The 18326-nt window shown below is 34.4% G+C and overlaps 1 protein-coding gene across 1 annotated transcript in view; it reads left to right on the top strand.

Moving 5' to 3' along the window:
* Nucleotides 1-18326, top strand: part of ed (hemicentin protein echinoid) — a 209790-nt gene that overhangs the window by 138874 nt on the left and 52590 nt on the right. The window contains exon 2 of the mRNA XM_088224342.1: nucleotides 12744-12936. Within this exon, the coding sequence (XP_088080468.1) occupies nucleotides 12744-12936 (193 nt within the window). The remainder of the gene's footprint in view (nucleotides 1-12743; nucleotides 12937-18326) is intronic.

Genomic DNA, 18326 nt, shown 5'->3' with positions numbered 1-18326 from the left:
TCACTATTACAACAATATGAATTCGCCTGTTCTCAACCACCGCACAACAATTTTAAAACATCTTAATCATGTTTCTAGCCTTGTCTCGTCGTTTGTTCTAATTAAATTACATTTAATTTATTTTACGGTACCTATCTGTTACTATTAGTTTACTGAAAATGAATGGTTTAAAAACGAACTTAATTTATCGCTCTTAGAAAGTAAACGATGAAGAATCAAGCGTCATTATCGTAGGTATCCCATTAAAGGGATGTTCCACGGGCACTTAACTCTGGCTATTTCGACCAGATTCTGTTCGACGGTTATAAACATCGGTAATTCCATTTCTCTTCGCCTCCGCCGTCCGATGGCAGTCATTTCGGAAATCGGCGGCCTATGTTATATGTTTATGGATCGGCCGGTTTATTGAAACATTGGATTTTGTTCACTTTGCCTCGGGTAGAGTGGATTTTAATGGGTTTTCAAATTAGTCGCCTGATTTTTTTATGAATATAACCCAATTTTATTGGCAGATTTTGGATGTTGCGGTTGGTACACATCTCTGTTTATAGACGATATATTACATAGTTACATTCACTGGGCTTTTTTTTCCTTTACGTATCACATTATGCAAACTGAAACCAATCACCATGACTAAGTTAATTTAATGTTCTTTCTAAACATTCGGAATACTTTCGATTAGTATGATTAAAATTTTAATTAATTCGTTAATTACATGAGTTCCCTTCCCGACAGGGTTAACTTGAAATATTAATTCGAAAAGGTGTTTTTACACTAGGATATTTCATCGTCCCTGGACTGGCACCCGAAGCGTAAGACCAATCATATAACCTTCATGCAACAAAAATTGACAAGATACGCTGGGATTGGTGTACCAATGCACTGTACCATTAGGTGCGAAAAGGATATGATGATGATGATGATATAAAATATCAAATCCTTTTTTTAAAGCGACTGATTAAATGTTAGTAATTATCAACACACCTTTGAAATATGTTTCCTTAGTTATTCGACTTGAACTTTTTTCGTGAGTATATACTAAAATAAACAACTCGAAATACATGATTAAATTAACAATATATAAATTGCATGAAAAACTACCAAAATAACAAAAAATACAGTCATATACAAATTTTGGGGACAGGTTTTAATGGTCTTTAATATAATTTCTTTCCTCTGTATAACTTTGAAATGTATTTGACGTAGTAAATATACTGGCTGAACCGTAATCCTTTCAAATCTCTAAATCAAGATAGACATTCTCCGCATAAATAACAATTAATATTTCAGTATAAAACAGCGTACCGTGAATTGACGCCTCGCCGTTTGTTTGATGATATGCTCGAGTTAAGAGAAGCTTGAATAAGTCGAAGATTTTATGCTTTCATTGTTCTCGGAGTAAGTTTGTGAGTTGAATAATCTAATGACTTCTTTCGGCACTCCCTTACCGCGAAAGCCGCCATTGTCTGACTCTATGAAATTCGTTGAATTTATTAATGCTGCAACGTTAAATAACTACACGCGATTTATGCAGAACAATAAACTACCCGAGCGACTAATTCGCTTTCCATTCAAGAAATAGGTGCGCATTGTTAACGAAGAGTAAAAAAAATGAACAGAAACACCACCGTGATTACCCACCCAATAAAAGAAAACCGCTTTTGACTTTTTAAAACTCGTTTATTTTTGGGTCTGCTGGATAATTATTTCATCTGAAAATTGGACGGGATATTCTAAAATTTTTACCCAATTGATACGTCCCTCGAATATTAACTTTTAATCGCGAACATTTTGATCTTTTGCGAGGGTATTTTTTTTTGCATAAATTTATTAAATCCGTTAACCGTGTCCACATACGGATTTAATTGGGGATTCGCCATACAGTAAACTTCTCTTATGAGGAGTTGGGGCGAACCGTATGAACGGTAAATTCCTTTATTTCAACACTTCACACAGCGGTCACGGAAACATTGTAATTTTGCTGATCATGCCGCTTTTGTTCGACTTGTTCTTTGGAAGTTTATGGCGGTGCGGTGTGTTAATATTGCGTTTCAGTGACTAAAATACTTACGTAAGTACAACTCACATTAGAAATGCACTTAATGCAAATATTGCACGCGATACGGAACACTATATTTATACAATATTTAGCATACTTCATTATTACCGATGCAACACTTTATCTTTATTATTATGATACCTCTGTATTCGCGTACGTATTAAGAATGTTACTTAATTTGTCAATTTTCATTATTTTATCGTTTCAGTAATTTTCGTTACTTTTGTTTAAATTCTTATGTTGGAATTCATTTATGTCAACTTGCTACAGACGTCATGGTTTATTAGGGCTATTTAAATAAAAAAATGTTAATTAATTCTACTGTTTATTCTATCTCAAGGGTTGATTATAATTTTTGTATTCATATCCAGCAGATGTTAAATTGCCATGGAATTTCTCATCGTTTTTGTAAGCCCTGTGTTGAAAGTTTGCAAATGACACTGCAAAAAGGAAAATTTGCATGATACTTTGAATTGTTAATTCGGGCTGTTAAGTTGGGCGGTTCCCAGCAATTTTCAATGAATTAAATGAACTTTTAAGCTTTGTTATCTTAGTAAAACCTTAGGGCAGTAAAATTGATGGATTTTTGTGCTTTCAAAACAAAAACAAGATGTTTTCCCGTTTATCAAGTTTTAGGTTTTCTTGTAATCCATTTTACATAATATTATGTTACGCGTCTTCTTTGTGCCATGAATTGTAAACATTTTGTATTTTCTCGGGTCATGTGTATTCTTTATCTCTTTTTGAGTTAAAGTTATTCTCGCTTTGTGAACAATCTTTCCTTTGTAATCGGATCAAAGTGTTTCTGTGGAATCTGATATTTTTGTCGTATCAATCGACACTAATGGACTCCAAATGCAGCAATCTGGAGAAATGCTCTCACTTAGAATATGATTATTTCCATAGAAAACAGTATTCCAAAAGAAACTGTTGCCTAATGATGTTCACATATTTTCCTTTATAATAACACTTTTCTCACGTTTGATCTGCATTATCAATATTTATTATCTTCAATTATTACAACAAATTTTAGTTCAATACTAAGTCTTAATTGAGATCCCAGATACCTAAGTTTAGTCTAAATTTAAAATGGCGTAATCTGCCGGTCTAAAAGTAATTATATTTTAGTTACATAAAACGTTTAAGTATATATTTTAACAGAAATACCTTCAAAATTATTGTTTTTATCTATTTTTTTAAATTTAATATTATTAAAACATTCGTTTTGAAATGGCAAAATCGTATGATTTCCTCATTTTGCGTTCGTTTTACCAGACTACAGCCTTAAGGTGGTATTGTTAATTCATTAAAAACGCATGACAATAAAAAATTACGTATCCAACGAGAAATCAGAGCGTATGAATGATATTGTGAATAAATATTTACCTTATTTTTAGTTAGTCCAAATTTTTGTAGGTAAAATACAGGTTCTTACTCCTCAGGAAGTCATCAAGATTAACAGATTACTAGAAGTCTAGGCATTTACAGGGCTTACGACATGTCATGAATGTTACAGAATGTGTAGAGTAACCCTTAACCCAGCCAATAACAGGTTATAAGCTCTATAAATGACTTGACTTCCATATTTCCTTCTCCAAAATGTTCTCCATCTCTGTTGTAATGTGTTAAATATATACGACACTGTTGTATAAACATGAAAACAAGTATTTATTATGTCAGAAGAACCAGAGTAATTCTCAATATTATAATTCGAGAACTTAATCCGTGTTTGAATTAAGGATTTAATGGGAAATAATTTCCAATAATTACGCGTCATGAACCAAAAGAAAATATTCCTACGTTTAACGTTTAATGTCTCTTCTGCGCCTTAATCCAAAAATCCTTTCAAAAATTGAAGTCACGCGTAAAAGGATACACAGTGCGCCCATATTAAATCATCAAAAGTTGATAAGTATTTATAACACGGGAAGGATACATGTATGTACATAAGTTTTTCTCAATGCGTGGGTCGCTGCCAATTTTCGATAGGCGGAAAAATAGCCCCGTTTTTTCATTTTTTTTAAATTGCCTTATGCATTCATATGTATAAGCTCCAAAGAATTTTACTTAGCTTTTATTTATGTTTTATTAAGTTTGTTCATAACATCTTATGAATTAATATATTTTTAAGATTTTTTTTTATCAAAACTAATTTTAAATATTTCAATGCTTTATATTCTATAACACATAGGAGATAGATTGCAGTACGTCTTGCAGCTTCAGAGCGCACAGATAGTAAGAAATCGAGCCCCCATTTACATTTTTTTTTACTAGACAATGAAGCTTAGAGTTTTAATGATATTTTAAAAACCAAAAAAATAAACAAATTAATAAAAATAGGAGTTAGATTATAAGTTTTGCAACTACTGAGCGCTAGGAAGGTTTCGATTCTAGACCCGATTTACAAAATTCAGTATTTCATATTTGATAACATTTACCTATTGAAACTAGATTACCAATCGTCTTGCAGCTACAAAGCGCAAGACCGAGTGGAATTATATACAACTTAAAATCATATCAATAAATTTACAAAAATAAGCATTGAGCAGAATAGTAAATTTGTGAAGTGTTCACGTTAAAAAGTAAACAATATAAATTTAACAGATAAAACGCCGTTTTAACACTATGGAAAACAAAACAAAGAAAAATATCGGAAGAGTAGCTTTCGTAGATTGTAGGTAGTTACTGCCGCACATGTGGCTAACAGGCTGCTTGTGCGGCTGTAACTACCAAATAACCTTCACGTCTTTCCTCTGTGTTTCCTAAACGTTCAATTTTTTTTAAATAGGCCGAGGATTCAATAAGTTTGGGAACCACTGTGCCGCTACGCACATATGTTCGATAACTTTGGAGTTAAAATCTTCATAATGCTTTTGTCAGGCATGATTTTATAAGCAATCCCGATTTCAATTCGCACATAAAATATACCAAACAGCCAAGCAAAGTGAATTTATAACAAAACTTTTAAGGTCTTGTTATAAAATTCTCATGTCAAAAATACAGAAATAAAAGACCCACGACTCATCACGGATTTTCTAGCCAGTCGGGCCAAGTTCACAGGCAAGGGTCGTTTCTGGTTGTGTCACAATAAGCTGTGTCTCTGTACTTAATCAATGTATGTATAGTATTGTTAGTAAATATATTTCAAAAATGATAAAGATTTTTCCATAAGTAAATTGTTGGAAATGTTATATTTTACAAGAAATTACTTGAAATTGTTTTTTGTTCAACGCACGAGTAAAGAGTTGTTGAGCGAAAATCTTAAAAAGTGACGCAGGCTCGCCAAATTAGAAAACTAGGATTTTTAAAAAGGCCCTAGGTATGTGCATACAACATATCCAAAATCCAGAACAGCATGATCTTTTCCAAGGTAATAGTACTTGGCCACTCGAATAGGCGGAAAAATGCATAATAATAGAGCTGAAATTGTATGAGAGATATTTTAAAAAGGTGTTTTTTTTTAATATTATGTTTAATTTCATTTATAAAATTAAATTAAAATTTCAATCGACAATCACACCGGCGAGCCGGCCCCAAATGTTATGGTTAAAATGCTTTACGTATGGAGGGTTCGATTTTGACTCCTAATGAGATTTTAGTAAATAAATGTGCTGTAATTCGCCATTGATTGGGTATTTTGATCTTCAGTGGTGCAAAACATAACCAAAGTTTGACGTCTGGAGCGGGCAGTATTTTATTGTTGTGATTTGTATTTAAAGATTTTTTTTTTTTTCTTTCACATTATAAACAATGATTAATTTTTTTTTTAAATGTGACCCCACTGTTACCTGTGCCGATAACACTAAACAATATACTTTTTTTAATTTTTTTAACTTTTGAGAATTTTCAAACAAGACTTAATACACAAAGTTCATACAAAATGTTCGTACAGTCTTGAACACTACGTATGTTTTTTTGAAAATTAAATTTATGTAAACCTATAATATTTATGTTATAAAACGTAAAATAAAAGAACAAAAACATAAAATAAACTCTACATTTGTGGAGCAGATAATTCAATATTTGCGAATAAGACAATCTATTTTACTTCTACCCAGCTCCACTATTCATTTTTTTTAGCCTTTTTGAACATTTTCCCGTTACTAATTGTTTCAATGGACAGTGGAAGTAGGTTATAGATTTTGATTGCATAGTACTCAAAATCCCTTTGACCGAAAATGGTATTTGTTAAAATTGTCTTTGTTTTTATTGTAAATTGTAAAAGCGTATTTTTTCTTTTGATAAGTAACAATAAAGTTTATCATTTATATTTTTTTTAAAAAGGAAAAAATCTGTCCTCTTTTTGTATTCGGTTTGAAGTTTTAATGTTTCCGTATTTAAAACAAAAAAGAATTTCAATACTGTTTAAACCGGTTTAACACAATAGAGGAAAACTCTAGTAAAAATAACACAAACAAATCATGTTTTACCGGGTTTATTTCAGTACCTTCACCGTTTTTTGTGTTTTTGTACTCTGTGTATTCAGTATTTTTTATTTTGATCATCAAAACGAAAACACTACCGCATTTACATAATAATAATATTTAGACAGTGGGGATATATGAGTCACACTTCTTTCTATATGCCTTTTTTCACTATGCTTACTTAAAAGTTTGCCTTATGATATATTTGTATCTAAACCTAGCACAGAACCCAAGACTGGCCAGCTTAGGGCGCTGTCAGACATCTAAAACAAAGAACACCACACAGATCGCTCTCTTTTCCACGCCGAAAGCTCTCAGTGACTACGTGCCATTTAATCTCTATTTAACTGTAATCAACAACAACAAAACCATCACACCGTTTCCCCGTAAGAGTAGGCAGAGAGGATAGAACGCCACAACACTCTATCTTTGCATACATATCTCGCTTCCTCTACATTCATACATCTTCTCATGCACGCGCGCCGACTATTCCGACTTTTGACATGTCCATCTTTAAGTATTTGTTGGATTTGGTCATGCCATGTCTTTCTCGGTCTTCCTCTATTCCTGCATCCATCAACATATTCGCATTGTAAATATTCTTAGCCGTTCTCTCGCTGTCATGTCCAAACCAGCGCAGAGCTCCTTTCTTGATTTTGTCGATATTGCTTGTCTCAGCCTTACATAATGTACGGATCTCAACATTTGTGCATCTATCGTACATAATTTTACCACACATTCGCCTGAGAGATCGCATTTCGACAGCATTCAGCCTACTTTCATCCCTGTTTTTCCAAGTCCATACTTCGCTCCCATACATCAGGGACGGGACCAGGACTCCGTTGTGAACTGCCAATTTTGCTTCTTGTGACAAGCATTTATTTGCCAAGGTCGATTTAAGTGCACCGTTCACTCTGTTCCCGGCACTCACCTTCCTTTCAATATCTTTCTCAGTCATTCCATCCCTAGTGAACATACTTCCCAGATACACAAATTCCTCTACTTGTTTTAGTATAACTCCATTCACAGTGATTTCACATTTAGTCATACTTTTATTTCTTTCAAAAACCATCACATTCGATTTATCGACATTCATCAGCAAATCGCTTCTCTTGCATACATCGTAGACCTTTGTTGCCAAGAATTGCAGTTCCTCTTTGTTGTTAGCAAGGAGTACAGCATCGTCAGCAAACAAATGACAATTGACATTTAAATCACCCATTTTTGCTCCCATTCTTAAGCCTTTCAGTTCTTTCATGCAGTTATCGATATACACGTTGAACAGCCATGGTGACATAACACATCCCTGCTTCACTCCTTTATGAATGTCAAAACTGTAATCAACTAATCTCAAATTGGGATAATCTTCCAAAGGATCATTGCCAATATTTTGTAGGTGATCCCCGTGTTTCAAAGGCTAATATGCCCACCCTACGCATGGAGGATTCCGGGTTCGATTTCCGGAGAGATCGAAATGATTCAATATGATTTTTCTATAGCCTGGGCTGTAATTCACTACTGTTATTGGGCCTTTCGGCCTGTTTTAGTGCAAAAAAAAGTATAAATTATAATGTTTTGCTGAATGATTTCTAAATGCGCTTATTTATAGTCGGATAATTTTGTGTACATAAATATGATTTTTAATAGAATGCTTTAAATTAAAAACCATATCAATTTATGTAACTTTACTCTAAACTGAGAATTTGAGTACAAAAATTTATGTAGATTTCTCTTAAAATATTAAATAAAATGAAAAGGTTGTTACTTATATTATCATTGATTTCGTACAATAACGATTGGATATTCGTCAAGTATAATATCTACCGCCATTCAAATGGTTCCCATAAATATTCAACTAACGATCGGGATTTAAATTCGGAATAAAGAAGGATTGTTCTCGCGCTGAGTGCACGGCACGTCGCTACAGAGCTACAAATAAATCATCGTGCCAATCCTTTTTTACAGTACCTCCTTTTAGAGTAAGCGGAGCTATGGCCACTAATACTCCCCTATTCCGATTGTCTTAAAACAGTTTCAGCACTCAAATAGGCACTATTTTAGGATAAAAAACGACTGAACGAAAAAACTATCCATTAAATTTATATGATCGATATTTTAAAAGTGTATTGTACTTACGTCATCGTCTAAAAATGCGCACACGAAAAAACATAATATAAAAAATATAATTTTTTGAAATAAAATTAGCAAAGAGAAAGTTCTCAACAACGCCGTTATAATATTCCTATTTGATTGAGTGCAAAATATATTTTTTTTATCTAGCAGATATTTTAATAATCTATTCTTTGTCACACTATACTATATCAGAAAGCGCTTGAGGAAAATATTAGATATAGGGTGGTTCGATTTCATTACCAACATTAAAGTACGAGAACGGATTCAGCAGCCCCCTATAACGAACGCCTCGAGGGTGCGGAGTTTGACCTGTGCCTCGATTAGGAACGCTATCTTCATCTGTACATATCGAGACGTTATACTTAACTTCTGTTCTATCTGTATCTACTTCGGTATGTTCTATCTACTTGTCATATCGACATCATATGATCGAAAAAAATTAGTCCGCGTTCCTAAAGTCATTAATTTTTAAAATACGAGTGGTTCTCATTTGTATTTTAAATAGGCCTTTGTGATAAAAAGTGTCCACTTTTAAGCGAATTTAAACTCCAATAAATCCCAATTCAAGCAAAAAATGCTCGCTTGAACATGAGTTTTATATGACTTTTGGAAATAACCTACGGTACACTTAACGATCGTCTGTATTTATTTACCGATTGACTACAAAACCGGCTACTTTAGCGTCTCGATATCTACACTCAGAAAGATAGTAAAACTGTTGAAAAAAATAAAGTAACTAATTTTTTGTTTACACTGGCAACTTTCTAACGCCTAGATACTCTTATATGTTAATAGGGCAGAACCTACCGACATTATTTTTTGCTTGTCTGAATTTTTTTCGACTTCAAAATTTACTTATTTCTCTCTCGTATTTTTTTATTAAATAAATCGTAATTAAAAGAAAAATTGCTCCATGGAACAAAGTTTTTGTAACTTTTCATGCGTAGATAAACGTATCGAGGGGTTCTAGACCCGTCGGTACAAACCGATGTACTTTACATCAAAAAGAGTGTAAAAACGAATAGTTATGTGGCTACTGCCGACTGCGACACGGTACAAGTTACTAGTTTTACCGTAAATATGGCTCCTGCAATGGTAGCTGAAACGTCGGAACAAATCCAACAAACACGGTTTTATCCAAAAAAGAAACATATTGATACCTGAATGTTGTTTACTATCCCAAAATAAATTGCGTAACTTTTGGGTATATTACCTTACAGTGTTTTTTACTTAAAACGTTTGTTTAAATTTTAAATGTATAAAATATATCCCAAATGTTGAGATCCGTACCTTATGTAAGGCTGAGACAAGCATTATCGACAAAATCAAGAAAGGAGCTCTGCGCTTGTTTGGACATGTAGAACGAATGGACAGCGAAAGAACGGCAATGAATAATATGAACGAAGAATATTTACAATGCTTATGTTGATGGATGCAGAAATAGAGGTAGACCGAGAAAGACATGGCATGAACAAATCCAACAAATACTTGAATATGGACATGTCAAAAGTCGGAATAATCGGCGCGCGTGCATGAGAAGATGTATGAATGTAGAAGAAGCGAGATATGTATGCAAAGATATAGTGATGTGGCGTTCTATCCTCTCTGCCTACCCTTACGGGGAAACGCGTGATGGTTTTGTTTGTTTATAATAAATAATAATCTTAGGTAGATTAATTTTTTTTTTTTCACTTTTTAAATTAATAATAATAATGTGACGTCACTGTGGTTACCCGTGCCAAGGATACTGAAATATGGACGTAGTTGAAAAATTACACACCCGAAAATATTTTCAACTCATTTGCTTATTTTATTTATTTAGTTTATGAAGATGGTTTCACTGTTTAACCTGGTACTCGGTATGTTTCATTATAATGAAATAATATCTGACATAAACCTAGCTAACATGTCATACTCTGAAAACATCACCAGCGTAAGGCACGTCTATATTATAATAAACATACATACATACTTGTTTCGGAGTCTCGGTTTTACAACACAAAACATTTTAATACCTCCACGACATTAATGATTCCGAGAAAATACGGTTAATATTAAACTAAAAACCTCGTAATCACATGAATGAAACACACAAGAATGTGTGACGTGCGGTGGAATGTCATTAGCATGTTCAGAAATGTCATTTTGGAAAATAATATTGTTTGTGCGAACGTCACAATTGATTTAAATCGCACGCGTTTCAACCCTAATCCCGAAATAAGTCCTTGAACGATTCCACATAACCGATAAGAGAGGCATTTCACACTTTTCCATATTACCTTCAAACACAATAATTTTTGTATTGAATCGTTTGTTGGCGTTGATAAAAGAAAATCACGCAAGAAAATATTAAATACTTCATAATTTCTGTGAAATTTTAAGGTGTTATATTTAAGTACCTACCGTGCGGCATAATTTAACCGAGCTACAGCGGTTTATAAAAAGAAAATATTTGTTTATAATATTTTTAACTACAAATATGTATTCGTATTTTGGAGCCATTTTCATGTAGTGGTATTAAACTGTGCTAGAAAATAGGAATCAGGATATGGTAGTGCGGAGTTCGAACCTCCGACCTTTGATTCATGAGTTCGCGTCACTACCACAGGACCACAGCCCGGTTCCAAATATGGGTTTTGTTAGGTTGTGTTTTTTTTCCTCTTGTTCCCGTTATTCATTGCTTTGCTTATGCATACAAAGCTTTTTTTCCTGGTATGTATATTTTGCACAATAGTTATTTTTCACGGGTCTGAGTCAATTCCTTCATTAATTTTTTTCATTTTTGTAACTATGGCCTTTAGAAAGTCAATGTATTTTTCGGCAGTGGCTTCATTTTGTATTACTTCCTCTGGGTTTTCAAAAATTGGCCGTATTGTGCGCACATTTGTATGCAGTTTAAAAACATAGGACAATCGTGTAACATATGGAGGACGTCCTGAGAGTCCATCGCAAGGGCAGCAATTGTTATCTCTTTTTTAAAATCTATGAAGATATTTTCGAAAAGCACCATGACCTGAAAGCATTTGAGTTAGCTCGTAAGTCCGCCCAAAAGTAGCCAATATCTCGGCATCTTTTAAAATTTTGAAAAACAATTTCGTTGTATCACTTGATAAATATCTTTTGTTCCAAGTATCGTATGATTTTTCTTGCACTATTTTTTTAATGTATGATATGGGAATATGGTCATAGGTAGGGAGAGTTCTCATTTTGGAAGCTTTTTTCGCTAATTCATCCGCTCGCTCATTTTCCATGTTACTATCGTGTGCCTTAATCCATGTCATTGCAATTTAGTTTTTTACGTGTTCGGTATTTTTTTCAGCAAGCTCTTTAATTTCGTAAATAATTGGATCTGTGGACTTTGGATCATTCAAGCCTAAGATTGACATGCTGTCACTGTGTAGCATAATTGTAGAATTTTTGGCATTTTTTGGTGTTCACTTCAAAGCTTCTTTTATAGCCACTAGTTCACATTGGATGACAGTACACTCATTTGCCAACTTTATTAGTCTTTTAGCAGTTTCAACTTTATTTTAAAAAAATACAAATGCTGCTCCAACTCGTCCTTCCATTTTACTGCCATCGGTAAAGATGTTAATTTTATGCAAGTTGCTCGTGATTTCAGCGTTGATTTCGTGTGAGGCTATGTTAGGTTTTGGTTCTTTCATTGTGCGTTTTGTAATATAAATAATATAGATGTACATAAATTAATTATAAACATAAATACGTAGTGTTTGAAACTGTCTGAACATTTTGTTAATTATTTCTGTTAGTCTTCTTTGTTTATCCATTAATGTCAAAATATATATTTTTTAAATGTATATTGTTCAGTGTCCTCGGCACGGGTAACCCAGTGAGGTCACATTATTTTCATTATTAATTATAGTTTGTAACATAAAAAATATGAATCGTTGAAATAAATAAATACCCTTTAAAGTGATCACTTCTCCCACAATTTCAGCTGAATGTAGCCATCCAATCGAAAACACTCGTCCTGAGTTCTGGTTCTCTCGAACTTGTAGAATTCTATTCTTCATCCGCCCGGACGCGGAAACTTCCATATTCCTGCTCAAAAATATTATTTCGCTACTGTTGAGATATCTATCTAATTTTCGTTTAATTTATTTCAGTGCTGCTCCTAGTGACGTCATGCTTGTGCGCTGACGAGGTGCGTGACACGCGAGAAGGAGAAGACGTGACCCTGGAATGCCGTTTCACCCCCCCACCCGCTACAGAATCCCTCACCTACTATTGGGTCCGCAAGAACCCGACTCTGCACGACAATGTTGCCATCGGAGATATTCCACTGGACAAAAATTACAAGTAAGTTTGCACAAAAAATAAGATTCTTCCGATTACCTACCAAATGTTCCAAATAAGGGACACTTACCCTGATACACGATTAAAAAAAATATTTGTTGACTTTTAAAGACAAATTAATTTTATTTACACAAGAATATTCGTCAATTATCGTTTTTTTATTGTTTGCAATTATAACCAACACATTTTACATATATCAATATGTTATACTTGAGCGAATTCAGAATGCAAAAAAGTTTCTGGATTATTTTTTAATCTATATTATTTGAGTGCTTAAAATAAAATTTAAAATACTTAGATTCAAGGAACTTAGAAAGCCGAGTGAACGCGGTTGAAATGCGATCTCTTAGACGAATGTGTGGGAAATCAATGTATGACAGGGTTACGAATGATGAAATCAGGCGAGAGTGTAAATCTGAGACAAGCATAATTGATAAGATTAAGAAATGGTCTCTGAGATGGTTTGGTCACGTAGAACGAATGGACGACGAGAGAATGGTAAAACAAGTATATATGGCAAAAATGAACGGCAACGTTAGACGAGGACGACCAAGGAAGACGTGGCATGATCAGATAAACCAAAATCTTAAGTCTGGTCATGTCAAAAGCAGACAGAACCGAAGGGCATGTATGACAAGATGTATGAATGTGGAAGAGGCTAGGATTGTATGCCAGGATAGACGTGTGTGGCGGTCCATTCTCTCTGCCTACCCCTACGGGGAAATGGCGTGATGGTAGTAGTAGTAGTAGTAGATTCAAGCGATAATTTTTATAAATTTGTTTTTTATTTAATTTTTTTAAATATCACTAAAACTGTAAACTCCATTGTCAAATAAAAAAATAGAAATGTAAATAGGGGCTAGATTTCTTATTGTCCATGCGCTCTGTGGCTGCAAGACGTGTAATCTAGCTCCTATATATCATAACTGGAGACGAGAAACAAGAATCCTAACCGTCCATGCGCTCTGTAGCTGCAAGACGTGCTGGGATATTTATTTATTGTACAGCGCCCTTGAGGTGATTTTCACAAAAACGGCGCTATATAAATTATCCAAATATAAATAAATAATAGTGGCACAATCATCACTGTGCCATTGTTATTGCTGAAAATATTAAACCCTAGGTGGCATCAGAAAGTGGGCTTCGGGTTGTTTCTACCCTTTTGCGAATAAATGTTAGTTAACTGATAGCGCGTGCGTAATAATGATAAACTGTCTCATGAAAAAGTCTGTTTTTTGAGATCTGCTTCTTTTCCCCATTTTATTTTTTATTCTTATCTGATCAAACTTTAAACACCAGATTATCGACTTTATCTCTACAAAGCATTTCTACGTTTCTTTGAACATATCTCGAGACGAGACTGTACGAACCTCGAGAGAACTATCATGCTGAACGGCGTGCCTGGAAGAAGACCGAGGGGTAGATCCCTTATCAGATGGACGGATCAGGCTCAGGAGGCTGCCAATATTACCCTAGCTGACACGGGTACCTTGCCGGAGATAGTGGCGTGGAGTGGTTTGATTCACGTTTCAACCATTGGAGATCACGACGCTCAGTCATGAGGTACCCAACTGCAGAAAAAAAGAAGAATTTTTCTTTTATCAAACTGTTCAAATTATAATTTTATTCCCATCAGTTTCATTTTTACAGCTCACAGTAGGTACCGACATGTTTTTGTGTAAATCGAATTATGCTTATTCCGAATTTCGAAAAATAAGTTATTCCACACCAACTAGTCTTATAATGTAACGCAATAACTCGGTAGATATTGGGTGCGATTATTTTCTATTTACTGTCCACGAAATAAATATTGTTCACATTTTGACATTTCGAACAAAGGGCCTTCCAACCAAACGACGCGGGCTATTAGAATGAAGTTTTTTTCTTCCGCATAATTTATTTTCCTTTTCGTTTCACTTTATTATTTCTTTTGAACTCACACAGTCGCATTGAAGCACGATCAAATTAAATTGCTCAGAATTTCAAGCTCGTATGAAAAATACTTTGAAGTGTGAAATCTCACTCATTCGACGCGTCAAACTTGTAAAATGTTTTCTCCAGTCCGCTCAGTAAGTGGGTACTATTTTCATATTTTTCTCGCTGTTTTGCTAATTTTAACGAGATTAGCATATAAAATGTTATTCATCGGACGGGTGTTGTGAAAATTACATTAGTGAAATCGATTTTGGATTTAGGATTTTTCTTGCGTGCGCGGAGTAATCTATTCAAATTGCATTAGAAGACCATCTAGAGATCCTAAGTGAGGTTTTATCGTGGGTCCTTCTTACGTTGGTCAACGGAATGAAGAAATTGAATAAATTATCCCTTTTCCAGTTCTCTTTATCCGAGTTATCTAAGATACCCGGCAAATAAGTAGCTTCGTTCCTTAACCGTCTTCAAAGCGGACACGCTGGAAACTAAAGTGCTTTGTAATTTTAAGTTGTTTATGTGGTAGATAAAAAGAAATTATTCTTAATTTATAATTAAGATTGTATTTTATTCACGTTCAAGTGTCGTAGCATCTCCATCCAGCTGTTATCCTAGCAGGTTCGTGTAAAATTGTGCCAGGCAAACAATTTTTCCAAATAACAATCGACATCCAAACACCAACTACCACCAATCCCATGTGAAAACTCATTCCCAACAGCTGAGTCTATAGGGTCGGCAGAAGGTTCGAGTATTCGTCTCACGTAGCCTGATGATGATATGATGTCTCCCGTCGGGGTTCGCAACCCTCACACGCTCGTAACAATTGGGTAACGGCTCAAAGGCTTCCCCTCAGATGAGATAATGAAAATTTATCACTCTTTATATGGAATTCACGTAAAGCGGATGCTAATACCGTCGAGAAAACGAAGAAAAAATTGAATATTTTTTCTCATTCCATTAAAAGATCCTTAAATATCTATAACGACTTTTTTGACCGTAAATTTTTCTGACGCAACTCAAACGAATTTCTTAATTAAATCAATTACGTCGTAGCTGAGCTTAATTGAGTTACAATGTTATTTTATCGAACCATAAAAATAAGCTTAACCTACACATGTATAAAACTAAAATTTAATTATTTTTATTGAAATTTCACCGTTTATGCGCATTTTTAAGGAAGCCCATAAAATGAATGAGTAATAAAGTGTTACCTTTTGACGATTACATTTTCATTTTGCGATTTTGATGTATTATAATACATACTAATAGTACATACCTGACTTTAATACTTTCTTAATGTATAGGCGTAAAACGGAATTCATTGCAGTAAGATTATCACAGGGAGTAATTAAATCAATTATATTAAATAGAGATAATATCTACATTATTGTTGGCCGTTGACGTCATGGTTTCCCTTATTTCGCGTAAATGCCTTGGAAAGTTGTTTGACTACTGCTCGAGCTAATATACTGGTTCACCATACCCGCCTGTAATGGATGCTTTCCCTCGATCATCTGCGGTCCTTTCAAACATTGGACCGATGCGCACTGCACACGATATTCAAGCTTCAGCATCGCAAATCAAATTGCCGTAATGAATCGGCTAATAAATCAACTGGCGGGGGATTCTGCCAATCTATCATGCATACTTGTTCCCATCGGGTACTTATGTGTATGACAGGTGCATAGCCTCGAATTGTATCCATTCTTGATCAACGTCTAAGGGCCAGTTGCACCACAATAAGTGGATTTAAATTATAATTGTTGCATTTTCGACAAAATGCGCAAAATGGATCGTTTTATCTTACTTTTTTCAGTCAGCCAAATTTGTCCATTTTATGTAACTTTGCACTTTGTAGCTGCAAGACATGTTGTAATCTAGCTCTTACATAATTATTAAAATTTAATTTTAATGGAAATGGCAAATTAGAATCCCAATCGCCAATGCGCTCTGTAGCTGCAAGGCGTGTTGGGATGCTTATTGTACAGCGCCCTTTAGGTAATTTTTCATAAAAATGTAGCTTTATAAACTATCCTAAATAAATAAACTACCGCTCAAAATTATTTCGCATATCAGTATGTGAAAATATGACTAAACTCGGTTTTGAGTTTGGTACAATATTTATATTTCTTAAAAACGAGCTAAAAATTAGGTTGGCTTTCATTAGACATTTCGATAACATTCTAAAATCATCGAATCGTATTTGATTTTACAAATGTAATTTTTTTTGTTCTATAATATCGGTAGGGCCCTAAACAAGCAAATAAATCTAAGGGCCTCATATATATATTTATAATTGCGTATCAAACCAACGAACGATGGTGTGTATTAAAACCTAAATAATAATTAATTAGAGAAGCCCTTAAGCTCTATTGCATAGAACAAAAGTGTTTAAAATTTTGGTTTGGTTTCAGTTTGGTTTTTAGATTACAACACACGTGAAATGGACGGTTTCGGTTTGCACTCGCAATTCTCAACGCAAGTACCTACGTCCCGTTGCATTGCTGTATCTGTAGCTAAGTTCGTGGCCAATAATCATAGAACGTTTTTTCGGTATAGACGACTCTATTAGGTTATTACTCTATGATTTAAAAAAATGAATCATCACAGAAAACTATCAAAACACATTAAATACATATGATACTCAATAATTAGCCACTCGTACCAAGATTCTGTTGCTGTGTTTTGACAAAGTTAGCTAAGGCAGTAAATGATTTATTATTTCAAGCATCTTATAAGTTGGTTAAATAGGACGATTATCTTAACAATTTTAATGCAGGAACTTACAACGATAATTATTTATTGAAAGTGTTTATTAATTTCACCCTTATATATATAAAACCGTAACAAAACCAGTGTGTTCCATGGATTAGATTAAAGGACCTGCCAGCCCAGTTATTTAATCCGATTCGGTTCACTTATCCAAGCATATCAGGATACCTCGACCAAGTATAATACGTTTCACCCAAATATGACTTCTTTCAGAGTCCACAATGCCCACACATCGGTGAAGATTTATGGCTGGATAACGAATAAAGCCTCACCCATTGTGTTGTTGTCCATTTTGATGAGTTCGTCATAGTTTGGGTCTAGGTTTACCGTTTGAACCTTCGTCCCGTGCGCGATGACCCCCTCCTGTCACTCTTCTCGTCATATCGCATTTCACGTAACATTTATTACCATTATAATTTAACCGGGAGCGCGAGTTCACGCAGACTTCGACTTGTGTTTATGAAAGGTGCGCACTCCGAGTCGACCTTTCCACAGCACGATATAACTTCATCCGAATATTTTGTTCGGCCTAGACATTCCGCCAGGTTTACGAGAATTCTTCGCTCCCCATCATATATTCTGTTTCGAGCGTTGAGTGTTACGTTGAATCTAAAATTCAGATCTTGACGTGTGGAATGTTTAGAAAACGCTTGTTTTTGTGATTTTTATGATTACATTATTAGGGTTTGCGT

This window comes from Micrasema longulum, unplaced genomic scaffold (genome assembly GCF_059751315.1).
Source record: "Micrasema longulum isolate JH-2025_06_02 unplaced genomic scaffold, ASM5975131v1 h1tg000279l, whole genome shotgun sequence".
Classification (NCBI taxonomy): Eukaryota; Metazoa; Arthropoda; class Insecta; order Trichoptera; family Brachycentridae; genus Micrasema; species Micrasema longulum.
The sequence above is the reverse complement of the archived record's forward strand: the minus strand, read 5'-3'. Positions and strand labels throughout refer to the sequence as shown.